Source organism: Macrobrachium nipponense, chromosome 20, assembly GCF_015104395.2.
Source record: "Macrobrachium nipponense isolate FS-2020 chromosome 20, ASM1510439v2, whole genome shotgun sequence".
NCBI lineage: Eukaryota > Metazoa > Arthropoda > Malacostraca > Decapoda > Palaemonidae > Macrobrachium > Macrobrachium nipponense.
Window position 1 is genome coordinate 20,909,386 of NC_061089.1, and position 21,464 is coordinate 20,930,849.

Below are 21,464 nucleotides of genomic sequence, written 5' to 3' on the forward strand. Positions count from 1 at the left end.
CCAAGACCCAGGCAACCGAGTCCGCTTGGCACCAGGATCTATGCACGGGGCGGAAGACTGGCGGGAGTCATCCAGGTGACTCCACCAGGCCAGCGATCGCTCTCGTGGCAATCCGCTGGTACCCAGGGTTGATGCGACGGTCCCAGACCGTTCGCAGGGCTGAGGCCAGGAACCGGTTCCCTCGGTCACCTGAACCAGCCTCGGCTGGTCCAAGGGACGTGACTCGCCGTGAGGACAGGCCTCGCTCCCACCACGACAGCGGTCTCTGCTGGTCCCCTGAACCGCCGCTCCCACCAGGAGAGGGGGGGGCTAGCAGCAGCTCTTCTGATGCTCGGGACCTTTGCCGCTGTTCTCAGCTGGGTTGGCGATGGCCTGCAGCCCCCTCAGCACACTGGTTCTGCCGGTGGGGCGCAGGGGAGCGTCAGGTCCTTCCTCTCCTATCCCTTCAACTTCCTCAGGCTACACCGGGAAGAGCAAGGCGTCAGGAGTGATCGCGAGGGGCGCGCTCTTCGTGATCCCGCCACGACGCCCTACGAACCTGGCACGGTCCTCGGATCAACCAGATCGTATGCGCAAGTGGCAGGAGGAGACCATGAGGGGTCTGTTGTGGTTCCTTCTGTGGAAGGAGGTTCTCGGGAGGGGTTCTCGCTGGACGGGCTTGACGGCCCATCTCCGCAGGATGCAGTCACTCTTGAGATCCAGAGGTCGTTCTCAGAGATTATTGCGCTGATTTGTCAGCACAACGACCTCGGGGAAGGATCGCCACTCCCACCTTCCGAGCCCACATTGGGTTTGGAGTCGTTTTGGGGTCCCAAAAAGGAACCCAGGACGACGGTGGGTCTGCCGCAATCAGCCTTGGCTGACAGTGTGCTGGGCCAGGTGGACGCTCTTGTCTCCGGACAGGAGGGTTCGCTTCAGTCCGGTAAGTCATCCAAGCTCCTTTCCCCACCTCTACCGCGACAGAGGCGCTTCTACGTGCCTTCGGAAGATCCTCTGTCGCCCAAACAGGTTAACCCAGAGGTTCTCGCAGCAAGAGGCACTTGCCTTGGAATCTACTGCTATGGCAGCATTCCAAGCAGTCTCCTGGCTCGACCTGTGGTCCCTCACAGTGTCGAAAACCGTGGCCTCCTTGCGGAACATTACTCCTGAAGGGGACCCAGCTTTTGTGAGACTGTGCCAATCTGGAGGTAGGGCCATCTCCTACCTGGCCCACCAGAAGGTTAACCTGTGGGCCAACCTGGTTCTGAGGCGTAAGGACGCTGTTCTCACCTGAGTGACCAGGGCGGCTGGGCAAGAGGCGGCCTTGGGTCTTCGCAACGGACCGGTGCAGAGTTCCTCCTCTCTCTTCCCCAAAGAGATGGTGGACGCTGCGGTGGAACAACGGCGCACTGATAACAGTGACCGTCTTGTCCACCAGGCAGTCTCGAAGGTAGCTGGGCAACCTCGAGCACCTGCCGCTAAGCCCAAGAGTTTAGCTAGCACTTCCTCTGCGGCTAATACGATTGCTTCGTCGAAGCCCAGAGGAAAGACTGCCTTCGACTTCTTTGGTAAGGAGTGACCGTAACCAGCCCTCTCCCCAGACCTTCTCTCGAGGAGGATCTGGGAAGAAGAAGCCGAAGAGAGGCGGGAAACGCTTTTGGGCAACATGGCAGTGCTACGGAGTGGAGACCTGTATAGTGAACGTCCTTCGGGAGGGATATTTACTACCCTTCGAGTCTCGGCCACCCCTCACCTCCAACCCGGTACATTTTCAGATGTACGTTCCTGGTTCGGCCAAGGACGTGGCACTTTGACAGGAAGTAAAAGCCATACTAAGCAAATGTGCTGTGGAAATCGTATAGGATCAGTCGCTGGGCTTCTACAGTCGACTTATCCTGGTGGAGAAGTCCTCAGGGGTGGGGGGGGGGGGGGGTGCTGGGGCGCGCCCGTGGTGATAGATCTCTCCCCTGAACCGATTCGTTCGCCAGACTCTGTTCACGATGGAACGGCATGATCAGTGATCGATTCCATCAGGGAGAATTACTTCATGCTTTCTGTGGATCTGAAGGACGCGTATTTCCAGATACCCATCCATCAATCTTCCAGGAAGTACCTCCGCTTCATTCTCGACGGGACGGTTGTACCAATTCAGGGCACTTTGTTTCGGTCTCTCAACCGCCCCACAGGTGTTCACGCGAGTGTTCCCGCTGGTGTCGATTGGGCCCACTCGGTAGGGATACGCCTGTTGAGGTATCTCGACGATTGCTACTCCTGGCGAGCTCCCGCTCACAGTTGCTACAGGACAGGGATCGACTCCCCTTATTCTTCCGCTATCTTTGGATTGTAGTGAATTACGTGAAGTCGGATCTCGAGCCCAAGCAGAGGATGAAGTACCTGGGCATGCTGATAGGCCTTGTTGGAATTGCAGGCATGAGGTAGATTTGCTAGGAAAATAAGCACATTCACTCAATATCTGATTATTTATCCCCTAGGCCTTGATGGAGGCTGCTTACTCCTAGTGATCCCTGTCCAGGATATTCTGTGGTCGTACTTTGCAAGAGGGTTTGGTGTTCTCACAGAGATGCTCTCCTCTGAGAGAGTACCAAGTTCTCCAGATGGGGGTTGGTGCTGGCACTCATATAGTTTAAGGCTCTCTCCTGGTTTCCGAGTCCTCGCTTGGGTTTTGGGCGATCGTCTAGTTTCAGCTGCTCACCTGGTTTTTGGGCACTAACCTGGTTTCAGGCTTTCGCATTCTTCTCAATCTCCTAGGCTTTCTGGTTATGCTGGTTTGTCTTCACGCCATAAGTCCGACATTAGATGTTTGTGCGAGTACAGACACCACTCCACTTGCAAACATTCAGAGATCCAGACAGGGTCAGAAGTTAAAATTGTGTTTGGAACACTCCCCTTTACCGCCAGCAAATTCAGATTTTGCTGTGTGTGTACTTATTCTGCTTGTAAGACTGCAGAGAACAGAAGAATACAAGGAAGAAGAACCTATTCCTTTAACCCTTCCCTGATTATTATTTCTGTCTTCCTGATTCAACTCTCTCTTTGATGAATTCCCATTTTCTATATGTCCTTTCCTCATAGGAGATCTTTAGTATGTATCTTTGTCAATATTGGCAGTGCATTATTTACTTTGTGAACTTCAAATGTCAGATATTGCTCCTGCTAAATTTTTTTCAAATTCATAACTTCAAAGTATTAAATTTTGAATGACTCATGACAAAATTATTATTTTTACCTTTCTAACTTTCAAAGTAATTCTTTATAGTACTGCATGATTTAAAAATATGTACAATGAAAATAGAACTATAATCTATGACTCCTCGGGAATGTTAGAAAAAATTACTACATATTAACAACCAACTTATAAACAATTCAAGATACAAACGGCTGTCTGGAATGTAAGTTGTTTGGAAGTTGGGTAGTAACTTCAGTTGCGATCGGTTTGTGAACATATTTGTTCTGCAAGTTCTTCCTTTCTCTGGTATTCTCATCAATGTTTGACTCATAAAACAAGTGCTACTTTCCTGCAAGATCACAAAGTTGGAGCTTGTACTCTTCTGTCTCACGTTCGCTGTTGGTGATGAGGAAGGCATGGGCACCACATTATACTCCTGTTCTCCTCATGATTTCACCTTTTCCAGTCACATTCCCTTCTTTGTTGCTTCGAGCTTCCTAAGCTTTTTAGGAACTGTCTGGAACTGCATTCGGGTGAATGCCACCAGTTATAATCTTACTTCTTATTAGAGTCCACTGTTAAAATTGAGTTAATGTAATTTGTGCAGCCTAACTATCTCTGATGAATAGTTTGGCTCCATGTAAAATTATAATTTCTTAGAAAACATTTTAAGGTAATAAACTTCAAGTTTTTAGAAAAGATAGTTTTAGTCTTCCATATAATTTTTCTTTCTTTCACCTTATAATTTGTATTTCTTGATATTTTTGCTGATTAATGTTTCATCTTTCATACTTAGGTCAGGATGTGTACTACATTAAAAAGCAAGACCAACTTTTGCAAGAAACACAGGCTGTTATTCTTGATTGTCAGAAGAGGCTGAACGCAGCTTACCAGGATTTGAAAGCTTTTGTGGAGGCAGAGGTATGGATACCTAGTATTAGAAGGAGGCTTGGGTCCCTGGAAACTTTTTTTGGCATGCGTAGCAGACAGCTTTTTTAGATAAGCAGTCTTAGTCAAACCTTTATATTCCTATTGGGAGGTACTGCATGGCAGTATGCACCACACTCTTGACTGTACTAGATTCCTTGCAGCATCTCTTAACTTGGTTGCAAGTGTATATTCTGTTATCAAAGATTCACCCCAATTTTGGCTAGCAACATTTTTTTTTTTTTTTTTTAGTGGATTGCTGTGTAGTTTATATTCCCAATACATTTAAATACCACATTACATTAACCAGAAATAGGGACTGCGATGATGGGCCAATAGGGGGATAGTAGCCTTGGAAAGAATGAAATGGAAGTACAGACGAGAGGCAAAAAGCAGTAACTGACTGGACTTTAAATTACTCCATAACAATACCTCGACATCCATAGTCTTGTTTTCTTCTGAATTGCTGATCAGGGGCTTGCATACTATCTAGAATCCACTGATAGTCCAAATTTTTTAAGGCATAGAATTTGCGGCCATATCACTCAACAACACATCAATTTTCTTTGCCTAGCAATGCCTCTGTCTTCTCAGCAGTATTAGTCATTCAAGTGATTAAAGGATTAGTCACTAAGTTTGATCCGTGGTTATGTTTGATGAGTAGTCCACATGATTCAGTCTCAATATGTACAGATTGTAGGTGTCCGGGGTAGTGCCTCAGTGGCGTGATCCGGTATGGTCTTGGCCTGCCACCTCGGTGGCTGCTAGTATGATTCTTGGGCATTCCAGTGAGTGGTTAGAGATGTGTATTTCTGGTGATAGAAGTTCACTCTCGAAGTGGTTCGAAAGTCACGTAAAGCCGTGGTCCTGTTGCTGAATAACCACTGCTGGTTTCCATGTAACGTAAAAAACACCATACAAACATACTGATTATAAGGGAATGCTAGGAGTTAAACCTTTTTATGTGTAACTAGAATTGGCAAAAAGTGTCAAGTTATGGAAACAAATTGTTAACTTTTATCAGTATCGCCAGTGTTAACCCAATTACAAGTGTTTTTTTTTTTTACAAAGATGCAATAAAATTAACCTTATCATTAATAAAGACAAATTTTTCTGCTAAGCACTGAGAGTTAAATAAATCAGCTCAGTAATAGGGTTAAATTACTTGATAATATTAATGATAACAATATTGATAATAATAATAGTAATAAAGATAACTGTTTTAACAGAGAGAATCTATGAAAAACAAAGGTGGGCAAGTATTTATAGCAGGAAGGCTGGATTAATTTCTTAGCTGATTGAATTTTCATTGGTCTGTTCCCACAGTGGAGGGTCTTCATTGCAAAGCTTGAAGGCATTTGGACCTTCTTGGCCATACTATTGACCAAGGAGGTTGTTGGGGTTTCTGCTGGGTGTATATCCCACTGATATTACTTATGTAAATGGTTTGTTCAGTGCAAGGGTGTTTGTAAGCCATGAGGAAGAAAGAAAGATTTGTAAACTCCCATGACTGGAGTGAACCATTATATCAGATGGTACCAGTGGTGGATACACAATCAGAAACCCCCCAACATCCCCAGTTAGTACAGCCAGGAAGGTCTGAATGCCTTTGGGCTTTATAATTGAGACCCTCTGCTGTAGCAAGAGACCAATGAAAATTCGACACACCAAGATATTAACTCTGCCTTCCTGCTGTAAATGCCCAAATTTGTATTTCATTTATTCTCTGTCAATAACTGTCTGTGTGCATGTCAAAATTTAAGAGTAAAATTGTGCATGTCAAGATGTAAGAGTAAAATAATCAGCAAAAGCAGCATATCTTTCTATGCCTTTTGGAAATTTGTTATACCATCTACATGTAGATGAGAAGAATAGGATGGCACATTGTATGCTGTTAACCTTATATTGTGCCTCTCAACTTGGTCTATAAGTTTCTTTATTTCAGGAGATTATAAAGCAGCTGTGTGAAGTTTATTTATTATTATTATCCCAATACTTTTTTTGGTACCATTTTACAAAGGGTGAATGGTTCCAGGGGGTACATACATGACATGGGATATTGATATACATGAAAATGGGTTTGCAAAGAAGGGGGAGAAATTTTTTATTGAATGATCAAAAGGAGTTTCCCTATTGGCTGCAAGTCTGGCTGAGAGACAGAGGCACAGATTGACTGGCAATGGAGGTCTCTGCTTGCTGCCTGAGGAGGAAGGCAGTTGTGTTATCTCAGGGTCGCACATCGTAGTTCTCCTGACATCAGGATAATAAAAGCGCCTCAGTGGCCGATCGGTATGGTGTTGGCGTACCAACTCAGTGGCCGCGAGTTTCTTGGGCATTCTATTGATGTGAGAGATATGTAGTTTCTGGTGATGGAAGTTCACTCTTGACGTGGTTTGGAAGTCACGTAAAGCCACTGGTCCCATTGCTGAATATCCACAACTATGAGATTCAGGGCCTCTGTAACACGGTTTTTCGCAATAACTTTTTATCTATGCATTTCATAAATATAACGTTTATTCATAGTACACATTATATCTACACATAAATTTTGACAGTATTCTGCATTATATAGGTTGAATAAATTTGGTACTTATAATGTAAAAGTGACTTTTTTAGAAGACGGGCCAACTTACTCAGAGAAAAGGTTTCGAACGCACTCGTTACGTAACTTATGACATAATTTCTTTCCTCTTTCTCGATGGATGATTGGCTATACGTAACGAAGGCTAGACCTCTGGCAACAATGACATAGCAATTTAAATACAAGCAAAGCAGTACACCTTTATGAACTCTGAAACCTCTCCACTGACAATTGTCATAATGAACAAACCAATAAAATATGTTAATAAATACAAAAACACTTCAATATTAGTCTAGCTCCCAAATAAGTGTCCTAAGAAAATTACAGTATTTTACTGATCACAATCAGATTGACAAGATGTAGGGAATCGTTGGTAATTTTCAAAAACATAGTAGACAAGCTTGATTTGATAATTGCTATATCCAATGTCAAGCAATTTTTATTTTTTGGCTATCTACCTATTTACTGGAAAAAAATAGCCGGTAACGTATTTTGGCTTTAAACCTTCACCAATAATTATCGTCAGAATGATGACTTCATAAGGCTCCACCCACTTTGGCCTCGTTATAATTCAGGATAAGACTGAAGGCTATCATGGGCATTGTTGGATTAGAAAATTTAACTTCTGGCAATAAAAACTCATTTTTATACATTCAACTTCCCTGGCAGATATATACTTAGCTATAGACTCCGTCGTCCCCGACAGAAATTCGAATTTCGCGGCACACACTACAGGTAGGTCAGGTGATCTACAGCCACTGCCGCTGGGTGGCAGAACTAGGAACCATCCCATTTTCTAAAAACAGATTTGCTCTGTCGAGGGTAGCCATAACATTGTGGTTGTTACTCCTGACTTGGATTTCGTTTTCATCGCCGTTGATCTTTCTGGACTGTCTTTTTGGTGACGTATTTGGATCTGTGGTTTGGCATACGCCTTTGTGGAACGTTTTTTTGATTTTGGCTTTGGAGTTTGCTCAAAAATGTCTGATTCTAGCTGCGAAGTTAGATGATGTATGAATGAGGGTTGTTTGGTGAGGTTACCGAAAGTGTCGTTAGATCCTCACAAGGTATGCAAGAAGTGTAGGGGATATGAATGCACGAGAAATAACACGTGTGGTGAATGTGGGAATATGGATGAGGAAGGATGGAAGAAACTAGATTCCTACTTAAGGAAACTAGAGAGAGATAGGGTTAGAAAGGCTGTCTCTAGAAGTATGAGTAGATCACGCTCTAACGAGCCCAGTTAGTATAAACTAACCCCAAGTAATTGGTTCCTCACATGCAGTATCAACCTCCTGTAGCAGATGTTGCAAGTTCTGCTGCGGAGATTGCAAATCTGAAGACCGCATTAAGAAGGATGGAGCTTGAAATGCAAGCTCTTAAAGGTAAGAATGTGGAAAGTGACATAAGTGTCCCCAGTGTGGTGGAGGGTGCGTCTGATCGGCGCTGTCTCGCTCCCAGACCTAGACCTCTTCCAAGCTCCCAGGCCCAGAGGAGAAGGAATGTCGACAGTCGTACGGAGGTTACGGAGAATCCCCACCGGTCAGGCGTCCCCTCGGCAGAATCTGTAGCGTCCCAGACTGCCAAGGATCGCCATTGGAAAGGCATCCTGAAAGAGTGCTTTTTCGTCATCCGATTCGTCTCCTCGAAGAAGTGGATGGACTTCCGACGAACTGTCGCGTCCGATCAAGAGGAGTTGGAAAGCTCCGACGTTGGACTCGAGCCTGGAATGTTTTCCGGACGATTCTCCCTACGAGAGGAAAAGAGCCAAAAGGACAATATCTCGATCTCCTACACCTTCCAGAGCGCATTCTCCTATTCATGACAAGAGAAAGAAGAAACAGCGACGGACATCCTACGTAAAATGCATTTGGAGCAAGATTTCCTCGATTTAGTAGGAGTATTGAGAAAAGACCTCCCGAGGAAAAAGGACGATTTTTCTTCCGGTTAAGAGATCTCGTCCGAAGGGCGTTCCGGACTCCAGACTTATCTCCTCTACTCCTCGTACGAGTACAGAGAGGAATAAAGAAAGAAGGATGAAAACTCATATAAGAGACGAAACATACGGACAATGACGAAGAAAGTGTCCGAGTCGGACAGAACCACCCAGGCGCTCGCGCCAGAATTGGACTACTCGGACGGGAAAAAGTGTCCTACGCGGACGGCGCCAACCAGACACCATTCGCCAGAAGCGGACAGCCGGACAGGCAGATATGTCCTATGCGGACAACTATGTTCAAGCGATGCATGCCTACCGCGGACAGCCGTGGCAAGGCGGACAGCCTGGATAGGAAAAAACGTCGTGCGCAGGCAACTCCGTCCGGGCTCCAGGAGCCAGAAGCGGACAAGACGGACAGGCAGAAGTGTCGTACTGGAATGACACCAGCCAAGCGCCAAGTTCCATATGTGGACAGCTCGGACAGACGACACAGTCCGAGACGGACAGATACGTCCAAGCGCATTGAAAGATTTTCTTCAAAAGAACAGTACGGAGAAATCAACCAGGAAGCGTCTCTTTATGATTTGGACCAGGAACGGATTTCTCTGGACAGAGACGAAAGACGTCGCACAGGCGGCCGTCGTCCTGTTCACGATATGTCAGTTTCTGGTGTAAATCTGCCGCAAGCACAGCTGTCTCCTGAGAAGAATGCAAAATGTCGCACAGGCGGCCGTCATTCTTGTCAGGAGGGCTTAGATGATGATCGGGTTTTTTCTCAGGATCGGGATTCTCCCGACAGGGACACAAGATGTCGCACAGGCGGCCGTCGACCTTGTCGGGAGGCAGTTGATCCTGCGAAGAGTCCTTCACCTTGCGAGAAGAGACGTTCTCCCTCGGCTAATAATGATTCTCCGGTGAACTTGCATTAGAAGATGTCTCTGACACCGAAGATCAAAAAGCGGCGGGACTATCAGACTACAAAGCGTTGGCTGCGCTTTTACTCCAAGAATTTGGAGATTCATTGAGTCCTGCCGCTCCTCCTTCTCCTCGGTCGCTGTTCACGAGCGCGAAAACCGCAAAGTCGTCCTCCTTCTTGAAGATGCGGCCGACAATTTCCATGAAGAAGGCTTTGCAGTCTTTTGGAAATTGGTTTAACTCCAAGAAGGAGGCGGGAAAGACTGTCTTACCTGCCCTCCCTCCAGACTTTCTGGGAGGAGGGGTATCTGGTATGAGACAGGCGAAGCAATGGGACTCGCCCTCCCAGCGACTGCAGAGGCAGATTTCTCAACGCTGGTGGACGCGTCAAAGGAGACGCTCTCTTTCTTCAGCCAAGACAACTTGGGGAATGTCTGAAATGGACCATCTCCTCAAGGGATTGGTTTCCATTCCATGTCTTGGAAAGTTTTCAACTTTCCTGGACTGGTCCCTTGGGGTGATGGCCAAGAAGACACAAGACAATGAACAACTGAGCCCCGATATCCTTAATAGTATTTTGACTTGTATGGATAAAGCAGTGCAAGACGGATCGGGAGAAGTGGCCTCCCTTTTCGGGGCGGGAATACTTAAGAAGAGAACTGTATTCAGTTCTTTTTCTTACGAAAGCTGTCTCTCCGGCACAGAGGTCGTCCCTTCTGTACGCTCCTTTGTCTAACCAGCTTTTACCCTTCTCAGTTAGCGAAAAGATATTTCTCACTCACTTACCGAGAAGGCTGACACAGGACCTTCTGGTTCAATCAACCAAAAGGCCGAGGACAGCTGTTCCTGCCACGAAGGGGGAGACACGGGTCCCGAAGCCGCCCTTTCGAGGGAGTTCATCTTCGAGATCCTCCTTTAAGAAGAGAGGAGCAGAAAGAAGAGGTAGGGCTTCTGCCTTTAGACTACCAAGAAAAGCAAATGAACCTCAAGTCCTCCAAACACCAGTAGGCGCCAGACTACTGAATTTTTGCAGAAGAATGGACGTCGAGAGGGGCGGACAACTGGTCCCTCTCAATTGTGAGGAGAGGATATCTCGTCCCCTTCAGGGACAGACCTCCCTTGACGTCTATTCGAGAGAACTGTCGGCGAAGTACGCGGACCCTGTCAAGAGGAAGATCCTTCTGCAATTAGTAGAACAAATGTTGGACAAGGAGGCCATAGAATTAGTACCGGATCCACACACTCAGGGCTTTTACAATCGACTGTTCCTAGTTCCGAAAGCCTCGGGAGGGTGGAGACCTGTCCTGGATGTGAGCGCACTGAACCGATTCGTAGAGAAACAGAAGTTCTCTATGGAAACATCCAAATCGGTGCTAGCGGCTCTGCGTCCAGGAGATTGGATGGCCTCCTTGGATCTACAAGACGCATATTTTCACGTCCCTCTTCATCCGTCATCGAGGAAATATCTACGATTCATGATGCAGGGAAGGGTCTTTCAATTCAGGGCCATGTGCTTCGGCCTGTCTACGGCTCCTCAAGTGTTTCACCTAACCTGATGAGGAACGTAGCACGGTGGCTTCATCTGGAGGGGGTGAACATATCCCTCTATCTGGACGACTGGCTAATAAGGGCCAAGTCAAAAGAACAATGTTTGGAGGACGTAGAAACGACGTTGAATCTCGTTCGCTCACTCGGAACTGCTCGTGAACCTCGAGAAGTCTCAGATGGTCCCCCAGCCAAGACATTGTCTATCTGGGGATTCAGATGGATTCTCGGGGTTTTCGAGCATTTCCATCGCAAGACAGAATTGCTCGAGGCTTGGAGAAAATATCAAACTTCTTAAGGAAAGAACGAAGCTCAGCGAGGGAATGGTTAAGTCTTCTGGGCACCCTTTCGTCGCTGGAGCAGTTCGTTTCCCCTAGGGGAGGCTCAATCTGAGACCTCTGCAATTTTACCTGCAAAGAATGTGGGACAGAAAGAAAGGGGATCTTTCGGATCAGTTTCCCATTCTTCAAGAAATAAAATTAGACCTGAGGTGGTGGTTAACCCCACTTCAGAAGAACGAAGGCATATCCCTTGCGATTCGGAAACCCTCTCCTAGTGGTGTTTTCCGACGCCTCGGAACGGGATGGGGAGCAACTCTAGGAAAGAAGGAAGTGTCAGGAACCTGGACAGGAGAACAGGTGTCCTGGCATATAAATGTAAAAGAACTTATGGCAGTTCATCTAGCCTTGAAGTACTTCGAGTCAGAGGTCAGAGGCGTGGTAGTCCAGGTAAATTCGGACAATACCACGGCTCTGGCTTACATCCGAAAACAGGGGGGGACTCACTCGCTTACACTATACAAGATAGCGAGAGACCTCTTGATATGGGCAGAGGAACGAGGCACTGTATTGCTGACGAGGGTTTTGTAACAAGGGACAAAAAATGTCAGAGCAGACAGACTCAGCAGGAAGAACCAGGTTCTTCCAACAGATTGGACCCTACACTCCGAAGTCTGCCGAAAGCTCTGGTCTCTCTGGGGGAAGCCTCAGATAGACCTGTTCGCCACGTTTCTCTCCAGAAGGATAGAAAACTTTTGCTCCATTGTAGAAGATCCAAGAGCAATAGCGATAGATGCTTTTCTCATGGACTGGTCGGGCATAGATGCCTACGCTTTTCCCCCGTTCAAGATCCTGGGGGAAGTGTTAAGAAAGTTCCGTTCCTCGGAGGCGACGAAACTGACTCTAATCGCCCCATATTGGCCCACCGCTCGAGATTGGTTCACAGAGGTACTGGAATGGACGGTGGACTTCCCCAGATCTCTTCCCATGAGGACAGATCTGCTCAAACAACCCCACTTCGAGAGATATCACGGAAACATCCACGCTCTCTCCCTGACTGCCTTTCAACTATCGAAAGACTTGTCAGAGCGAGATGCTTTTTGCGAAAAGCTGCAAGCGCAATTGCCAGAGCCCGCAGGTCCTCTACTCTGCGGGTCTATCAATCGAAGTGGGAGTCTTCCGTAGATGGTGTAGGTCGAAGAAGCTGTCCTCTTCCGATACCTCTGTGACCGAAATTGCTGATTTCCTTATCTTCCTTAGAGAGGAATCACCGTTTAGCTGTTTCTACCATAAAAGGTTATAGAAGTATGCTCTCAGCTGTATTTAGAAACAGGGGCCTTAACATAGAAGACAATAATGATCTCCATGATTTGATAAGATCCTTTGGTACTACAAAGTCTAAATCCTTTATCACTACAAGTTGGAACCTAGATGTGGTCCTCCAGTTTCTCTCTTCGGAAGGGTCAGTGAGATACATGCATTAGACTCTCGGGTAGGTTTTAGAGGAGATTCTGCTGTTGTCTCTTTCCAACCTTTGTTTTTGGCCAAGAATGAGAATCCTTCTAAGCCTTGGCCCAGAAGTTTTGAAATCAAGGGCCTCTCTCCCCTTGTGGGTAGAGAAACAGAAAGGTCTCTCTGTCCGGTCAGAGCACTGAAGTTTTATCTGAAGAGAAAGAGTCAACTTCAAGGTTGTAATCAGAGCCTATGGTGCGCCGGTAAGGAAACCCGAAGAGGCAAATGTCGAAGAACGCATTAGCATTCTTCGTAAGAAATGTGATAACGGAGGCTCACATGAAATGCCAAGAGGAAACATTTAAGCTGCTTAGGGTTAGAGCACACGAAGTCCGTGCAATTGCAACTTCCCTAGCCTTTAATAGAAATATGTCAATGAAAGACATATTAGCAGCAACATATTGGAGATGCAACTCGGTATTTGCCTCCCACTACTTAAAAGACGTCAGAGTGACTTATGAAAAGTGTTTTTCTCTTGGACCTTATGTATCAGCGGATACCGTGCTGGGACAGGGAGCTGGTACTGATCCTTAAATAAATATTGTTTTTAACTAAAAGATTGTTTGGTTTTGAGTTTTTTATGGTCGTTTGAAAGGATGTTGGGGGGATAACTCCTTTCAATCGTAGTACTAACCCCGGTATTAGGATCAGGTGATCGGGATCGGTGTTATGCTCCTTAATGATGCCATATGGCAAGGTGTTTTGTCATGTAAGTGGATAGGACCCCATTGACAAAGATCCTTTGGTTCTGTCGAGTAAGTGGATAAGACCCCATCAACAGACCATCAAGAATTCTTAGCATGAGGTCACTACCTCGCTGAGGCTCTTGAGGCGATGTAAGCTCCTAGGCAGTAGCCATTAAGTCTTTCGCCGACACAGGTAGGAACCAAGGTTTCTTATATTTTTGTTACCTACAACATATGTTGTTCCCTGTCTATTCAGTAATTAGCTGTCTCTTACCCTCCGCCAAAGGTGCCAATCAGCTAAGTATATATCTGCCAGGGAAGTTGAATGTATAAAAATGATATTGTCATGATACAATAAAGTTTTATACATACTTACCTGGCAGATATATACTATTAAATGGCCCACCCATCCTCCCCTCAGGAGACAGGTGGAAGAGCAAATCTGTTTTAGAAAATGGGATGGTTCCTAGTTCTGCCACCCAGCGGCAGTGGCGGTAGATCACCTGACCTACCTGTAGTGTGTGCCGCGAAATTCGAATTTCTGTCGGGGACGACGGAGTCTATAGCTAAGTATATATCTGCCAGGTAAGTATGTATAAAACTTTATTGTATCATGACAATATCATTTTTCGAGTAGTTGTAAGAAGTATATTACTGCTATTACTACAGTAGTATTACTACGCTAGCAGATACCCCACCCACATGTATGTATCGTTCCGCCATTCATAAAGTCTTTAGATCCAACACAGTCGTACGGCCTAAAGAGAAGAAAAAAAATTATATCGGATGATCCGTTGGTCTGCTGGAGATTTTAGCACTTATAAGCTTGTATTTACTTTGGAGAAAAATCTTATTTAAAAAAAAATAGTTATATAAAGACTGTTTACATACAATCTCTCTCTTTCTCTCTCTCTTGGTGGCATAGTGAATAGTTAATGGAAATGTTCAAAATCCTGAATGACATTACAAGTACTATAATCACGTTACGCTAAATACAAATCAGACCATAAACATTGGATTTAAACTAGAAACTGAATAATTACTTATTCAGGCTATAGTAAGTATGGCCACAAGCTTTTTCTTGACTGTATAAAGTAGCAAGTCGTAAGACAAATGCAGTTTTGCAACCACGGGGACAATTCCAAATCCCATTAGCCATTCTTGACTGCTATGGGTTTCATAGCCGATGGAACAAGGTGAATGAGTTTGTCTGGTGGATGGGTGGGGCAACATTTTGTAAAATGGTGTTTACCTTGCTTACGTAATGAATGTTTTTCGACTCTCGCCTCGTAATCATTGGCTATGGCATCGGCTAGATGATTTTTACTCTATAAAAATTAAAACTATCGGATTTAGGTTATTGATAACGCTGACAAAATTTGTGGGGTTGTAAAATATACATATGTCAACTTTCAGCTTCATTCGATGCTTTGATAAGGAGCAAGTCCAAAAAACCATGTTACAGAGACCCTGAATTCATAGTAGTTCCATGGAATGTAAAAGTACCATACATACAAACAAACAAATCAGGATCATAAATGAACTTCAGACGGCTGCTTAATAATTTACATGCTAAAACGAAGAAACTGAGACGCCAAGGAGATAAGGCGCAATATAAGCTCAACGGCATAGAGTGCCATTCTTTTAATTGAAGTTTGCCTAAGGGGCCGGCCGGCTAATGCCCTTTTTTAAGGACAGGACTTTGATATTCATACCACTTAATAAGGTGACTTAGGACATCTCCAAACCGCATATGATTTTCGCCTCTGACCTTCGGTTTTGTGACGCCAGGGCGATTTATCCCGAAAATAACCATTTTTCAAATTCTATCTCCTCCCTTGATATTAAATATTAAGACCTGGGATTACTACCATATATAGACCTGATGTAGACCTCCAATCGAATGAAGAGTTTTTTTTTCTAAAAGTCATTTTTTTGCTAGACGAATTTTTCAATATGGTAAAAAAATAAACCCTATAAATCAGGAGAAAAAAATTTATAAAAAATACGAAACAAAAATTGAAAAAAAGGGCTTGATTTGATTGTTCTATAATGTCTTTCTGAGTTATATACCAAATTCTAAGTGAGAAGATAGATTTTGAAGGTCAATAAGTATAGTTTTGAGATACAGGCGCTCAAAGTTTTCCTTCGTATTTCTATAAAGACAATGTTAATAAATAATGATTATTATGAATATATATTTCTTTTTTGTGTATTAATAAACCAAAACTATTTTATTTATCATAATTTAATCATAAATGATGATCCCTTTGCTCATATATCGCAGCCTGGGGCACTGCTTGAGGCAAGATGGGGCACTCCTTCCTACGCAATTCTCTCTCTCCCTTTCACTAACTCGGCTTATTACACCGAATTTTCTTCTTCTGTATGTTAGCGAGATGTTTTCCTTGTATTTTCCTCTTTGGCATGATGAAATTCTTGCCCGAAACAAAGATAAACAAACGTAAAATGGAAGAGAATGTCAAGAGGTGAAACTCGAAGGCATACTCTTTTTTTCACAAAGACAATTTAATAAATCATGGTTACTATGAATTTCATATTCCATTTTGGGTATTGAAAAACCAAAACTTTGTTATTTATCATAAACGAAGATCTCTTTGCTCAAAGATCGTAGCCTTGGGCATAGTGTGACTTGTGCTGTCATGCAAGAAGGGGGCGTTACTAAGCAACCCTCCCCTCTCTCTTCACTAACTACGCATATATTATGATATTCTGTAATAATACTTGAGCGATTTTTCTTCGTCTGTATGTTAGCGAGATGTTTTCCTTGTCTTTTGCTCATTGGCATGATGAAATTCTTGCCGAAACATACATAAACATATGAAGACAAATGATTGAATATTACTATACTGTAAGAGTATTAGCTTACAATTGCAGTTTTCGACCATATCTGACGAGTTAAAGTTGACCGAATGTCGAATTTTTTTATATATATATGTTTTATATGCAATTATTTCGGAAATAAGAAAAGCTACAACCTTCAAATATTTTTCGTTTTATTTTACATGAAATTGCGCACATTTTCATATATAAAACTCTATGAAATGCCTAATATGAAATGGAGCAAATATTCCGAGAATGGGACGTACGTATTTCGGAGATTTGTGGCGGAGAATCCGCGCGCGGAGGGAAGGAAAGATTTATTTTTTAAATTCACCATAAATCCAAATATTTTGCTAGAGACTTTGAATTTGTTTCAAGATGAAGATAAATGACTGAATATTACTAGACTGTAAGAGTTTTAGCTTACAATTGCGTTTTTCGACCATTTCGGTAGAGTCAAAGTTGACCGAACGTGGTTTTTTTTCTACTTATCGTGATTTATATGCAAATATTTCAAGAATGAGAAAAGCTACAACCTTCAATTATTTTTTGTTGTATTCTACATGAAATTGCGCACATTTTCATATATAAAACTTTATGTAACGGCTAATTTAAAATGGTGCAAACATTACCACAATCGCACGTATGATTTTTTCGGAAGAGTTACCGCGCGGACGTAAAGGAAATGTAATTTTTTTCATAAATTCACCATAAATCGAAATATTGTGCTAGAGACTTCCAATTGGTTGCAAAATGAAGGTACAGTGGACCCCCCGTATTCGCGTTCTCCAGATTCGCGGACTCACACATTCGCGGATTTCTCTTGGGAACGTTTCCCTGCATTATTCGCGGAAAATTCGCGCATTCGCGGTATTTTTCTATGATAAATATCCACAAGTTCCTGGTTTTTTTTATGAATTTCATCATAAAATGCACTTTTTGTGATAAAACTAATAAAAAAACCAAGCATGAAAATTTTTAGTGGGTTTTTCTCGAGTGTTAACTAACAAAATAGGCTGTTTTTAGCATTTTTATAGGGGTTTCAAACATTCGCGGGTTCTAACTATTCACGGGGGAGTCTGGTACACATCCCCCACGAATACGGGGGGCCCACTGTAAATGCTTGAATATTACTAGAATATAAGCGTTTTAGCTTACAATTGCATTTTTCGACCATTTTGGTAGAGTCAAAGTTGACCGAAGGTTGAAATTTTGGCAATTATCGTTTATATGAAAATATCTCAAAACTGATATAAGCTACAACCATGGGTTGTTTTTAGTTGTATTGTGCATGAAATTGCGCACATTTCCATATATAAAATTTTATATAACGGCTAATTTTAAAATGGTGCAAACATTACCACAATCGCATGTATGATTTTTTTCGAAAGAGTTACTGCGCGGACGTAAGGAAAAAGTTTTTTCATAAATTCACCATAAATCGAAATATTGTGCTAGAGACTTCCAATTAGTTGCAACATTAAGGTAAATGATTGAATATTACTAGAATATAAGAGTTTTAGCTTACAATTGCGTTTTTCTACCATTTCGGTAGAGTCAAAGTTGACCGAAGGTTGAAATTTTGGCAATTATCGTTATTTATATGAAAATATCCCAGAACTGATAAAAGCTACAATCATGAGTATTTTATTGTTGTATTCTACATAAAAATGCGCACATTTTCATATATAATACTTCATGTAACGGCTAATTTACAATGGTACAAAAATTATGTCAAAGTGACGAAATAATTTCCGAGATGTGGCACAGATACTTTTTAGTGCGGCAAGAAAGAAATTCGCGCTTGCGCGCCTGTGTAACGATTGTAAACAAAACAACACCTTGATCCGTGAACTCCCAGAATCCCCCAAGGCGCGTGATTCAAAAATTTTAGGCTGGTAGGCCTATAAGTATTTTTCCGCGAATTTAAAAAAAAAACTTTTGTATGTCGACGTAAAATACGTCCAGTCGGCACAGGGGAGACAAAAAATGTTGACGTAAAATACGTCCAGTCGGCGTAAGAGGGTTAAAGAAGGTGTGTTTCCAAAGTGATAATAATAATAATATTAATAGTAATATGTGAGTATTCATATTCTCCTCCTTCCATCTTACTTTCCACCCTCTCTTGACAATTGTTTCATAGTCCAACAGTAAGGTATTCTTCCTGTTATGCCTTGAAAATCTTTTAACTGGCTTTTGGCATAAATTTTATATTCTATTCTTTCAAATGTTGAAGTATAGTCTTCTCAGTGACATTTTGGTGCAGTTTATGGTTTATTTTGATAAACAGTCTTGATAATGGAGTGGCAAAAGTTTATGGAAATTCAGGATTGTCTTTAGTGCTTATGTCGAGAAATTCCGGTCCTTGTGCTATTCAGGCTAATATTAAGATCCATGGTACCCACTTTTCATATCCAGCCATCTCTTCCCTGAATTTAATTCTTGCTATTATATTATGTTTTGTGTATAGTTTTTGTGCTGATTTTAAATGGCTAACAGATGTTGATTTTCTTTATTAACCAAGGTTACTTTGTATACAATTTTTTTTTTTTTCATTTTTACAGACTGAACTGGAAGAAGTTGAAGAGTATCAGGCTGCCAAAACTGCTGTTGAAGAGAGTGAATCCCATATCACTGCTTAAAAGTTATTTCAAATTTTCACCTGTCACAAGGAGACCTATACCGTGCACATTTTGAAATTTGTGTTTTTTGAGAGTATACAGTTTTGCACAGAAATAAGGTGTAGAGGCTGATATCCCAGAATGTGACATGTTTAAATGCTTGTGTTTATGTGTGGAAGTGAAATCTGAAATATTGATTTTTAAGTAAAAATTTGGCATATGCAGTGCTTTGGAACAGCTAAATGCTGTTGTGATTTTTAGATGCCTTATAATATGGACATTATATTTACATTTGATGCCTTCAATTGACTAGAATAATATTACTTTAACATACATGTTCACAAAAGTTTTTAGCTTAATACTAACAAATTAGCACTATTGTGGTGTTTAGCAGTGTTTCAATTTGGTGTCTAAAGTGATTTATTGTGATTTATATACTATAATTAGGTCAGCTGGTTTACAGAGTTTCAGAAGCATATGCTGTAAAACAAAAAATTCTTTTCATTGAAAGATTTTTTTAGGGGTAAATTGCCCAGGACCTTTATTTTTCCATTATGGATAATGGCCAGTACCATCACATGTCTCAAGGCTTTAGGGCAAGAGTGGAATTTCCTCCTCAGGTGCGTTCACCACTACCACCACCATCTAATGTGTTGCATCAGCAAGTACACATTCCATATGATTCCTCACAATGTAATGCTCCTCCACTCCCTCCCCCTCCTCTTCCACCTCCTCCATTAGTGCCCAATACATTCCAAAACAAGAGAACTACAGGTGCTGCAATAAGCCAGTCAACTACGTCACCCAATTCATTTCAAGGTCCTAGCTATCCTACACCAGACTTCACTCGACCGCCTCCATCCTTTTGCCCTTATGAAAAAGATAGACAGGGAGTGAGCCATGGTGTTCAACAGGGTGTGAATGCTGTAGTTACCCAACAAGATTATGGATGCCGTAGCATGATAACTCATCAGAGTTTTGGGTTCTCAACTGCTTCTTTACCCTCAGGGGTTGCATCTAATCAGCTGACACACAATGTTCCAGGTAATGATGGTAGGAATACCATGAATTCCAGTTGTTCTCAGCATACTCTTAGGATTGTCAGCACTTATGAGGGAGCTAGCAGCTTTGAAAAGCAAGATGATCAGATGTGGCTAGGAAATTTTGAGCAGCGAGTTTTAGAAAGAAATGGAGAACAAAAAGAGTGTGGTACTTCAAAAAAGAAGCCAATAAAGGTGATTTTCTTTTTATTTTTAGGAGCAATGTAGATAGATTTAGTAAATATCTTATTTTCAGTTTATTTTTTAATATCATGTGTGCCTCTGACAAAGGTTTGTTCTTAATGCACCAAATCTGAAATTAACTTAGCAAGCATTTTATATTATGTGTGATAATTATGTGATAAATCATTCCTGCTTAGGTAGTTTGCTTATTGAATTGATTTATAAAAACAATAAAGATTACAAACAGCTTTCTGAATATTGATATTTCCAGATACACAGTTTTAATGCAAGTAGGAATGTGTATCTCTCTCTCTCTCTCTCTCTCTCTCTCTCTCTCTCTCTCTCTCTCTCTCTCTCTCAACATGTTGTTGTTTTGTCTGGTAGTATCAGAATTACCTCTGAATCCCATGAACAAACCACCTAGACTGCTTCTCACCCTTATTCAGAGCATATTCTTTAAAAAATATCAAAATAATGACCATTTCCATTTTGGGTGATATCGTGAATGATATTTACAACAATTAATGCAACATTTAGCCAAACTATCCATGTACAGTGGGTGTGCTGAATTATCATTTTCTTCCTGAAATTTTGAAATATATCTTTTGTGGCCATTGACATTATTTGAACTAAAGATCTCTACTAATTTTACTTTTTCTTGGAGTTGGTTATACTCACTTAACTTGCAAATACTAACAGACAGCCTGCAAGACCAAGTCCTGGTACTATATAGAGAATGTAGGTCGTCACTGATAGTTACCCATATCTGATGTTTATATTCAAGCTTCAACCAACAAAAATTTTTAAGTTTTGGAAATTAATTGTTTAAGAGGATTCTGTCTGAATCTATAATTTTCAATTTGTCTTTTAAATAAGTTGTTCTTGGTGAAAGGTGTCCTTTTTCTTAACATTAGAAGCTGTGACTTGGACCCCTATATTTTAATAGAGAACTTTTGCTATCATAAATGATCCTCATTTCTTGCTGATAGTGATCAGATTTGCTGAACAGCTGTATCAGTATGCAGTAAATGTGCCATGCTGTCAAGCTACTCGGTTCCAGAGGGCTTTTATTCCGCACACAGTTTGACTGAGGATGTTGTTTAGTTAGAACTTCAAAATTTCAAGTGAAGATGCAATGCATTATTATGCTAAAACAATTCAGTTTGTATGTATCTAATTCTCATCTCTATTTCCTGTTATCGCACGTAATTTCTTTCAAATGAACAT

General features: G+C 42.3%; 2 protein-coding genes across 2 annotated transcripts in view; both read left to right on the forward strand.

Moving 5' to 3' along the window:
* Positions 1-19,585, forward strand: part of LOC135222998 (tubulin-specific chaperone A-like) — a gene marked incomplete in the record, with an annotated part of 47,202 nt that extends 27,617 nt beyond the window's left edge. The window contains 2 exon segments of the mRNA XM_064261510.1: positions 3,963-4,087; positions 18,958-19,585. Coding sequence (XP_064117580.1) covers positions 3,963-4,087; positions 18,958-19,035 — 203 coding nt within the window.
* Positions 19,569-21,464, forward strand: part of LOC135222978 (programmed cell death protein 7-like) — a gene marked incomplete in the record, with an annotated part of 81,534 nt that continues 79,638 nt past the window's right edge. Inside the window, 1 exon segment of the mRNA XM_064261471.1 lies at positions 19,569-20,249. Within this exon segment, the coding sequence (XP_064117541.1) occupies positions 19,569-20,249 (681 nt within the window).